The sequence below is a fragment of the Sinocyclocheilus anshuiensis genome, unplaced genomic scaffold (genome assembly GCF_001515605.1).
Source record: "Sinocyclocheilus anshuiensis isolate Anshui unplaced genomic scaffold, SAMN03320099.WGS_v1.1 scaffold868, whole genome shotgun sequence".
Classification (NCBI taxonomy): domain Eukaryota; kingdom Metazoa; phylum Chordata; class Actinopteri; order Cypriniformes; family Cyprinidae; genus Sinocyclocheilus; species Sinocyclocheilus anshuiensis.
Window position 1 is genome coordinate 334955 of NW_015552624.1, and position 10523 is coordinate 345477.

Here is a 10523-nt window from a genome sequence, read left to right on the forward strand (position 1 = left end):
ACACACTTTGCGCTCCCTAGCAAGCGCATACGCTGATGAGTGCAGTGCACTGGGTTCAGGCGTTTCCTTTACGATATTTCAACAGAACATTCGTGGAGGTTGGACGACGCATTAAAGCCTCAAGGCCCACTTCCCATATCATTGGAAAAAAAAAGCGATTAAGTCGCTATACCGTCGCGACTACAAATAGAAATACTTTGGCGACCATGCTGTATTCGTTTAGCTCATATACATGCAAGAATATTACTACACCCTTTCATATTTAATATAGCGGCTAAGAACGGAACAAATCGTGCTGCAATAATCGCACATCCCACCCAACGATCCAAATGCGTCCGATGAAGATGTGCATGTATCCGGAATGGAGCTTTTGTGGAGATGTTCAAAATTCCCAGGTACAGACGGCAAAATCTAATAGAGTTAACACGGAACAAGGCGAAGTATGGGTGAATGTTATTTTCGTTTAACAAAAAAAAAATCGCTATTAATAATTAATGATGCGGTGATCATAGAATTAGATGCTGGGATGGTGCGTATCAGAGTAAGGATACTGGCTAGCTATCCGCAGCAGTCTATACCCCTAGATCACACTCCCGGGCGACATGTATCAAAGGTAGTCTGTTTGCGTGCATGCTAATGTAGGGGGGCTCATTTCGCGAATTACGCCATATAACCCGATTTGATCGATAAATCGATCCATCGCACATGGAACGGCGCTCGCGTGAGAGCCGCTATTCAAAACGTTATATAGGCTATGCGCGATATGTTAGACATTTGTAACTGCGTAAAGGAGAAGGAGGAAAAAATATCGGAAATTTTATGAAAACTGTATTATGCCCATAAATGCACAACCGTGAGCGAGCAGCAGTGAATGTCAGCTGCTGACGCCCGGCTGCGGTGAGGAGACGGAGAATATGGGAGGAGATGAAGGATAAAGCATCAGAAATCCAGACTTACACTTCGTAGTTCCTGCGTGCGATCCTTCATTTTCCCCCGCCGTGCTGGCCAAAAATATCTCTTGAGATGTCCGCTGCGTTCGTGGATTTATTATTAACGAATGTCTGACTCCTGTTTAATTTCCCACAGATTTAGGTGGTTTCGGGGAAAAAAAGAGCGCCCTGTGCTTCCCCCTATGCACGATTTCACGCCTTTTTCCCTTTTCCCCGTTCCTGGTTCTGTGATGGTGTGTCCTCCGTGGCGGTGCAGTGATGCCCCGCAGCGCGCTCTGACTCCAGCACACGAATGCGATTCCGAACGCGGTACTGATGCTGCAAAAAAAAAAAGGGGGGGGGGGGGAGGGGAGCGACGCAGCGGGCTGGAGCGCTTTTGCGCATGCGCCACAGTCTCACTTTACCTGCCGCCCCTCCCCCATTCCGCTCGCTTGCTGTACTGGCGTAACCGCAGCGTGTAAGCCCCACGTTCCCCATGATAACTAGGGAACTGTAGTTTGTTTTAGGCGGAATAACAGAGCAGGAGCCTCTTTTAGGCCCGAAGAAAAATTCCAACGGAAATAAGGGATAGGTCGCACTGAAAAACATATGGTCTCAAGACATACCAACCTTTAAAATCGTTTTTATTGTTTTCATTTATTCGTCATTAGAGGTAGGCATACCTGAATTGACCTCAAATCTCAAATGTCACAGTTATGATGAGTACAAAGAGACATGTACACTAATAGCCTACACTCAACACATTAATCTATACAGTATAGAGCAGTAAAATTTGCTAAAATGTTCAAAAAAGCATTTCTGATGTCGCCGAACCCCCAACTGCTCCCCGGGCGCCGCAGCAAAAAATGGCTGCCCACTGCTCCGGGTGTGTATTCACGGTGTGTGTGTGTTCACTGCTGTGTGTGTGCACTTTGGATGGGATAAATGCAGAGCACTAATTCCTAGTATGGGTCACCATACTTGGCCACATGTCACTTCACTAATTAGAGATGCACTGAAATTCCGGCTGCAGAAAATTTGTTCACCGCTCAGGTTTCACTTTCACGTGGTGTGATGCTCTGCGTATTATCCGCTCAGTCGCTCACGGCCCATGTGAGTGCTCCACTCATATACCGTTCATGCTCATTGGAACAGCAAAGTCCCGAACAGTAAACATAGATGTAGTACAGTATTGTTTCTGTTTGCAATAGCCCTACTGTGCTGTAACAAGGTGTGGTAAATGGGCAACTCTGGTAACGCTGCCCTCTCATTCAATTATCTGCTAACCGTTATACTCACGTGTCCTCTGATAATAATAGCTTTCTAGGATTAAACATTATTTGGATAATTGGTAAAAAAAAAATTTTTTTATGATATTAAAAATATCTGTATGACAGTATATTCTGCAGTTCTTCCCTGCTGTACCAAATATCTATACTTTTCAAAGTATCATATCGAAGTTAGAAATTCAAATATTGTGACAAAATTAATTTTGTAGGGTGCCACAAATTTGTTAAAATTTCCAAAGTGTGCCGCAACTACAGAAAGGTTGGGAAACACTGGTATAGAGAATATAACATAAACTGAGTATTCAGGTTTTACTATAGTGATGTAGGCCTACTTCTAAATGAAACTGAATGTTCAATGACAAAACATGAAAATTGGGACTTAAATTTAGCTATTAGGAATTAGGGATGAGCAATACCACATAATTCCTATTTGATACCAAGGCAAATAATACCAATGCATTTATTAAGTGGATTTTTATTTTTGTTATTTTTTTTTGTGTGATTTCTGAAGTTTAAAAGGGTTAATTATAGCCATTTAATATTATGTTTGAACAACATTATCTTTAACATTTAATATGGCCTGAGCTGTAACAACAATTACATAGCCTAACATTATCAAAGTTTTATCAACTTTTGTCTGGGACTTGTGCCTTTCAGCATTTTTACACTTTAAAATAAGCAAAAGAAAAAATATACAAAATTGATATTTATAATTTTTAACTTGATTTCTTATGTGAATATTGCTTCTGTTTATGCAGCATCAGTATCAATATAAATATTTTAAAAATGTTTCATTAAAAAGAAACTGTTCAAGACTGATGAACATTTTCCAGTGGCGTCTGTGAAAAAGGAAAATAGTTTCACAGGAAAAACAATGGATTACATTTTGATGAAAGATTACGAAGACCACAAGATCAGGACAAGGAACATGCATTATAAAAGTAAATAAACTTTAAAGGATGAAAATATATGTGTATGGATGTTCAAAGCTACACTAGTTTAACTGCTGAGGGCCCGGTTGAGCAGGAATATAGCATTGGCAGTGCGGTTGTCTGTTGGTCTCGGTTTGAACTGCTTAAAACATCTACCAGAGGGAAGCTTCTGGAGCAAATAATCTGAGTGGGAGGGATCTTCAATGCATCTTTGTGCCCCAGTTCACTGTCCTGACTCCGCAGAGCTCAGAAATGTAAACAACAGCAACTAGTTAAAAAAAAAGATGTAGTCAAGAATATAACACTTTTTTTGCTAATCCCAGTTTCAAATGGCTCAAATCAGACAAAGACATCCCAAACTAAAGGGCAGATATTTTGTCTGTTAAATTACATTTTACATGTTTTTTTCCCTGTATATTTTCAAATGTTTCTGTAAAAAGAGATTAATGCAGCATACACTAAATATTCGTTAAAGTGACATGACATGTGGCCAAGTATGGTTACCCATACTAGGAATTAGTGCTCTGCGTTTAACCCATCCTAAGTGCACACACACAGCAGTGAACACACCCACACACACACACACACACACCCACACACCCGGAGCAGTGGGCAGCCATTTATGCTGCGGCGCCCGGGGAGCAGTTGGGGGTTCGGTGCCTTGCTCAAGGGCACCTCAGTCATGGTATTGAAGGTGGGAGAGAGCACTGTACATTCACTCCCCCCACCTACAATCCCTGCCGGTACGAGACTCGAACCCGCAACCTTTGGGCCATTAGGCCACGACTTCCCCTTAAATGCCATTGCATTAAATATGTTCATCAGTCATCTGTGCTCATTCAGTTGGTGGTTCAACAATAGCATTAATGGCCACAAAGCTTTCAAATCCCACTGAACACCAGTATGCATGTGCACTGTAGTTATCATTTCAGACTCATTTTTATAAGATCTTTAGCGATAGTAATTCACAAACCAGCTTTTGGGAGGTTTGGGCCTAAATTATTGAACTGAACACAGTGGAAGACCTTTAGGAGAGACTGCCTGTGTAAAGCATGGGCTTTTCTACAGGGGGCGCTGTTTGGCTCAGAAAAGCTGCAATCACAGGATATTTTTGGCTTGCCAGAAATATTTATCTATTTAATCTATATCAAATCTATATCAAAGTATGTTGACCTATGTAATGTATTAAACCTATAGAATTGTTACGTTTTGTTTACTTACACTTAACCCCCAATGTTTGTCCATCTTCATCCTCATTTAGAAAGGTGACAGGTACAGCTTTCTTCATTCTGTTTGTTTTTACCGGCATGCATTGAAAGTGGCTAATTTTAATTAAAACCATCAATGAATGATCGTACTTAATCTACTTTCATGATTCCTCAGAACCTTTGTTTGATCTTTTCCCTGCTATTTTTGTGACATTACAGTTAAATAGTTATTATTGCCCACAAATCTAATAATAATAATGAGTGAAATAAGCAGCCGCCAAACTAAAGTTTGACTGAAGTGAGCAAAAAAAAAAATCAAAATATTGAGAAAATCGCCTTTAAAGTTGTCCAAATGAAGTTCTTAGCAATGCATATTACTAATCAAAAATGAAGTTTTGATATATTTACAGTAGGAAATTTACAAAATATCTTCATGGAACATGATCTTTACTTAATGTTCTAATGATTTTTGGCATGAAAGAAAAATCTATAATTTTGACCCATACAATGTATTTTTGGCTATTGCTACAAATATACCCCAGGGTCACATATGAAGAATATCTTTTTAAGAATCAGAGAAAATTATTTCAAAAATCTTTAAAAATCAGATAAAATTTTAGGGTTCTACTGAAATAAGACTTGTAAATTTGTCTAGAAATAAGTCAATGATATTTGATTTATAATAACTGTTTTCAATGTGTATCTTTGCAAAAATCTCAAATAGCTTATATTAGAAGGCCCTTCCCCAGTATTTTACATGATCTTCACATTCTGCAGTTGTATTATTACAGCAAAGACACATTCCTAAAACCCTTGGATTTTTTCAACAAAATGGGCTGTTCTCCACCAAAGGGCTGGTAATAGTTTAGAGTACCGTCACCACCCGGCGTAGGAGCGTATTTCTCACAGAAAGACCCCGTAAGACTTGGGCCACACTTTGCAGAATAGGCGATCAAAAAAGAGCCATGCTTTAATTTAAATGACCGCTTCTGATTGGTCCCTTTCTGTGGAACAAGAGACGACTTTCCCAACAGATCATCATCAAACCGGTTGTCACGGTCCCACACCTCAAATCGCAAGGGCCTGTAAAATGAGCATAGACACAATATGAAGTACAACAGTATTTCTACAAACACTATCACCCATTTCAGAAGCATTTAATGTTTTGTGAACATAACCACTTACGTTCTTTTAGTCAGATCTACAGTTTCCAAATTTATGTTGTAGTTCCACTGAGGAAAATTGTTGTTCCAAATCACAGGGGTCTCAACCGCACGGCTTCCGTAGAACACTTTAACATAACCATCGGTTTTAGAGAAATAGTCTCCCCATAATCCTGCACCGCTCAACACAGTCACGGTCAACGTGGCCACTCCTGGATTACTTGGGCAGCAGTTACTATCAACGCTTCGATGACCGCTGCATTTGCATGCGCAGCTATTGCTACGATGGCCCACTTTGCAACTGGAGGGGCAAGCAGTAGACATGGCGCTTTTTGTGATGTACTTGCTGATGGCCGCTTGTAGACTGGCTCGTCTAGCTGGGTCGTTGTTTACCAGCATGTGCAATGAGCTCAAGGTGTAGGAAACCACTCCAGGGATTTTCTTCAGTGACTTGAGCCACACACCATAACCACTAACGTTGCTTGGACTGAAGAGGATGTCTTGCTGCTCACCGTTGCCCCCTAGTATTTCAGTGACTCGGTCGGAGAAGGAGGCGCTGAAGCTGTTGCCCCTCTCCAGTTTCTGTTGTTTGCCTTTGCAGTAGCCTGCTTGCCCACTCACCTTCACTCCCTTGATGACGCCGGACGCCTCCGCCGATAAGCAGTTGCTCACGTCATGTACCGACAGACCCTTCATGGAAACCTGGCAGGTCTTCACAGCAGTGGTTGAATGCACGCGGCCGCCCAGGTCGACTCTCCGCAAAAAGTGTGTCCCGTAGATTGAGATGAAATGGTTATACGCACCTTCTGACTTGCTGTCGTATTTAACAGGAAGTGAAGTGATGGAACCCAAAAATTCTTTGGTCAGTGGAGGGCGAGCATGAAGACGAAATCTGATGAAAGAAGAGAAGAAAGACTTTATAGGGGTTTCATGCTTCATTGTCAGTCCAAACCCCAGACTAATGTAATCCTGTAACACATTTCACTTTGTTCAATATAGAAGCCTGCTTCTGTCGTAGAGTAAAAAAAAAAAAGTTTAAAAACAGATAATTGTGACTTTATAGACATTTATAGTCAGATTAGATGACACACTGCTTTTTTGGCAGATTAAAACAAGGCTGTGAGGGATAGATTGTAGTATTTACAATTGCACGCACTGTATGAAGCTCTACACAAAGGTACAAAAGCTGTCACTGGGACGGTAGCTTTTCAAAAGATTCCCCTTTGTATCTAAATGGTCCATATCAGGACCTAAAAGGTACAAAAGTGTACATTTTGAAAAGGTACCACCCCAGTGAGCTTTTGTACCTTTTTTTTTTCAGTGTAGATCACATAATTTTTACAAGTCACAACTTTCAAAACTGTTTGATGGAGTTTTTGTGTATACTGAAAGTCCCCCCCCCCCATATCTCATAATTGCGACTTTATATATCTGACACTTGCAGCTTTTTATCTCACAATGTAACTATTTCTTATTAGAAACTTTCCCACAATTACCCATTTTTATGTTTTTACAATGACAGAAAAAAAAAAACAGGCTTCCACAGAGATTATATTTGATTTTACAATTTATAATCCTGGGTAGTCAAGTTTTTAAATTTCACAGTGTACGTTTTTAAACCCTAATGTTCTGATTTGCATATTTATGAGGTCAATAAATCAGCTGAAATACTGCAGAATAATACTTTTTGTCTGTTCATCACTCCAGTTAATACAGTTGCAACATTTCGAACAATTTCCACCAGCGTCGACACTAAACGTCACACGTGAAAGTCTTTATGACTGTACCGAGCTCATGCATATTTAATGAGCTGAGCACTGTTTAGCATGCGATTCTAGAATTTTACGTTGTTTGGCAACAGACAACCAATCATAGAGTAGTCAGTTACATTTTTAAACCAATAACTACAGAACCATTTTCCACTTCTCACACTTAAAAATAAAGGTTCTTTATTGGCATTGATGGGCCCATGAAGAACCTTTAACATCTATGGAACCTGTCCATTGCACAAAAGGTTCTTTGCAGTGGACAAAGCTTCTTTAGAATATTAAAATGTTCTTCACACTAAGAAAAAAATCCTTCTTATAAGAACTATTAACTAAAAGGAACTTTTGGGAACCCAAAATGGTCTCCTATGGGATTTGCTGTGAAAAAACCCTTTTGGATGCTTTATTTTTGAGAGTGTAAAGAACCTTTTCTGGAATGGAAAGCTTCTATTGATGTTAAAGTTTCTTCATGGAACCATGAATAACCTTTATATTTAAGAGTGTAGTTAAATAACACATACTCTCACATATATACCAGGACTTACGAGTAGTAGCGACAGGAGAAGGTGTGGCTCGTGAAGGAGTACTTGTCTTGAGCTGCGTGGCTTTTGGCAAACCTGGCTGAATGCGAATGTGTGCCGCCAACAGCCACACCTGCCACCATCGGCACACTCAGCCCGATCTTCCAGCTGGCACTGGCTGAATTGGTGGTATCCTTAAGAACCGAGCTGGCTGATTCATACACCTTGGCGCTGAGGCTGCGGCGACACTGCACCTTGATCCGCCAGTCGACCACAGAAGCTGGCAGCTTCTGCTTCTCGTTGAGCAGTTTGTTCTCACACAGAGTGCAGTTCCCATGCTCTCCTCCGCTCACGTAGGTCCGCACATCCACCACAAAAGCTCCGGTGGTCTTCATTCGCACAATGTCAAAGCCTTCTCCCACCAAATTATATCCGGGTACGAAGGGAAGCTTTTCGCACTCAGTGCTGGGGGCCGTTTCGCAACAAAAGGCAATGGGAAGAAAGAGGAACAACAGCAGGGGAGCCATTTGCAAATGCAGGCTGAAAGAGAGAGAAAAAGGAATTTTAATTATAAAACTCGGATTTAATAAACAATCTTAGATTTGGACAAAAAGACAGCCCCAAGAACTATATAGACACTTTACATGTAAAATGTCTGAATGTCTTTGCATTATATAATAAAATATCCAATCAAATGTGGAAAAAAGGAAAAAGCAATTCTCAAGCTGAGAACAACTTCTGTTTCTCTCTAAAATTACTTAATCAGATATTCAGCCCTCCTTTATGAATGCTGATATATCAAATAGATCAAATGAAGTTATATGAATTTTATATATCATTTTAGCTGACTTAAGTGTTTTATCTACACATACATTTGAGTATGAAGCATATATAGGGTACTAATATTTTGCCGGTTGATGGATCACTGTGACTTTTTCAGCTACAAAATGATGCCGCATTAAAGCCACTAGATATTTTGAGTGCAACACATATATTACTTCTACATTATTGCAGTTTCCATCACTGTCCTACACCGAAAAACAGCTCTTCATGGGCTTCACAGATAATTAAACAATAAATATGTCAAATACCATCTCTGGTGCTCTGCTTGTATAGACAAGTTACTAAATTTTAAAATTTCTCTGTTTTTACATGACATCCATAGGAATATAATCATGAAATCAACTTCAGAAGGATGCAGGTTGCAAATATTATCTTTATATTTAGCAGGTTACAAGATTAATTTCAAACATATAAGTGGGAGGCAATGGATAAAAAGGTTGAAACAATTATGAGAAACATATATTCAGTTAAACTGTGTCCAAACCATGATGCAAGTGAAACATAGTGAGCCATTAAAAATACCTGCTAAATAAATAGACATTCACCCCCAAAAACACATTCACATGTTCTCAATGCAATTCAATTGCTTTCAATTTAAGATTAAAATTTAAGTTAAAATTAAAATAAAGTGCTCAACGTTAAGTCAAATAACACACAGAGTGGTGAAACCTTCACATCAAATAAATAAGTTGCAGCTACTCAAAGCATCATAAAATCTGCCAAATACAAACACTCTTTTAAAAAGATGAGGATCAACATTCATTCATTCTACATTGTATCACACACACATAATGAACCAAATAATAAACCATGCATGCTGACATTTACCTAGTTGAGACGTTTCTTAACAGCCTTGGTAGGGAACGGCGGACGACTCAGTTAAATAACATCAATGTTAGAAAAAAAAGAAAGAAAAGGGAACAAAAAGAGCAGATTCAGAAACACCAGTTATTTGTTACCTTCACACTCTCCTCCCACAACCTCAACACACACACTTTAATTTTTTTTTTACGTTTTTGTAACTTATGGGTATCGATAAACATTTCGCTTTCTTATAGTTAAAAGAAATCTGAAAATAACTGATTCTGAACTCTTTTTTTATGACCTGTGAGGAATAGACTTATTTAGACTCTTCTCAGGCAGGCCATCTATTAACATGCAGTTAATAAAATCAATAATACTTTTGTAGTTTCACTTCACTAATACCACTGCGGTTTTTCCTGATGGATGTTAAAAAGGTGCTGCAACATGAAAATAACATAAACTGTTTCAGTATGAGATGCAATAAGAAAACATAACCGCATCCTAGTTGTAACCGTAAGCAGCAGAACACTTTTTCGTATCGTATCGTATTGTATCGCTTTTATGGTAGCTTGTATTTCTCAATAGCAATGAGGTGCACTTACTGCAAATGAATCATGACATACAGTCTTCTACTAGTGAAGCTCACACTGCAGGGTCATACTAATCAAGATTTGATATCAGTCTTGATTCAGTCTTCTGTTTGCTGTGTTTAATGAATTAAATTGCAGACTGTTGACCTCCGCACTGGCTGCGATTGGCATCTCTGGATCTGTGCTCGATTGGTTCTTATCTTACTTGGATGAAAACATCCAGTCAATTGGACAGGGTCAGTCTCGGTACTCTGTGCTCTTTGGGATTTAAGAGGAATGAACTGACTGCTTATACTACATTTCTGTACCTCATAATAAGTGTGGAAGTTTACAAGTACACATATCTTTGTGAATGGGATCAATACGATTCTTTTTGTGGACACTTGGGCTTTGTTCTGCAATTGTCTCATATTTAAAGAAACAGTTCACTCAAAAAAGAAAATTTGCTGAAAATGTACTCACCCTCAGGCCATTTACA

At 39.3% G+C, this 10523-nt stretch overlaps 2 protein-coding genes across 2 annotated transcripts in view; both read right to left on the reverse strand.

Annotated features, from left to right (window-relative positions):
* Nucleotides 1–1263, reverse strand: part of LOC107666328 (syntaxin-1B) — a 52678-nt gene extending 51415 nt beyond the window's left edge. Inside the window, exon 1 of the mRNA XM_016457576.1 lies at nucleotides 958–1263. Within this exon, the coding sequence (XP_016313062.1) occupies nucleotides 958–987 (30 nt within the window). The 5' untranslated portion in view covers nucleotides 988–1263. The remainder of the gene's footprint in view (nucleotides 1–957) is intronic.
* Nucleotides 1264–5143: 3880 nt separating this feature from the next.
* On the reverse strand, nucleotides 5144–8335 carry LOC107666320 (perforin-1-like). The gene is made up of 3 exons (XM_016457563.1): nucleotides 7833–8335; nucleotides 5544–6413; nucleotides 5144–5441 (listed from the first exon to the last, which is right to left on the reverse strand). The coding sequence occupies exons 1-3, from the start codon at nucleotides 8333–8335 to the stop codon at nucleotides 5144–5146; spliced, it is 1671 nt and encodes a 556-aa protein (XP_016313049.1).
* Nucleotides 8336–10523: the final 2188 nt, after the last annotated feature.

Bases quoted from the DNA above. Each gene is read 5' to 3' on its own strand.
- LOC107666320 (XM_016457563.1), bottom strand. From the start codon at position 8,335: ATGGCTCCCCTGCTGTTGTTCCTCTTTCTTCCCATTGCCTTTTGTTGC. The intron at 6,414-7,832 runs GTAAGTCCTGGT...TTCTTTCATCAG, and splicing joins TTCTCCTGTCGCTACTACTC to ATTTCGTCTTCATGCTCGCC. The intron at 5,442-5,543 runs GTAAGTGGTTAT...CTCATTTTACAG, and splicing joins GTAGATCTGACTAAAAGAAC to GCCCTTGCGATTTGAGGTGT.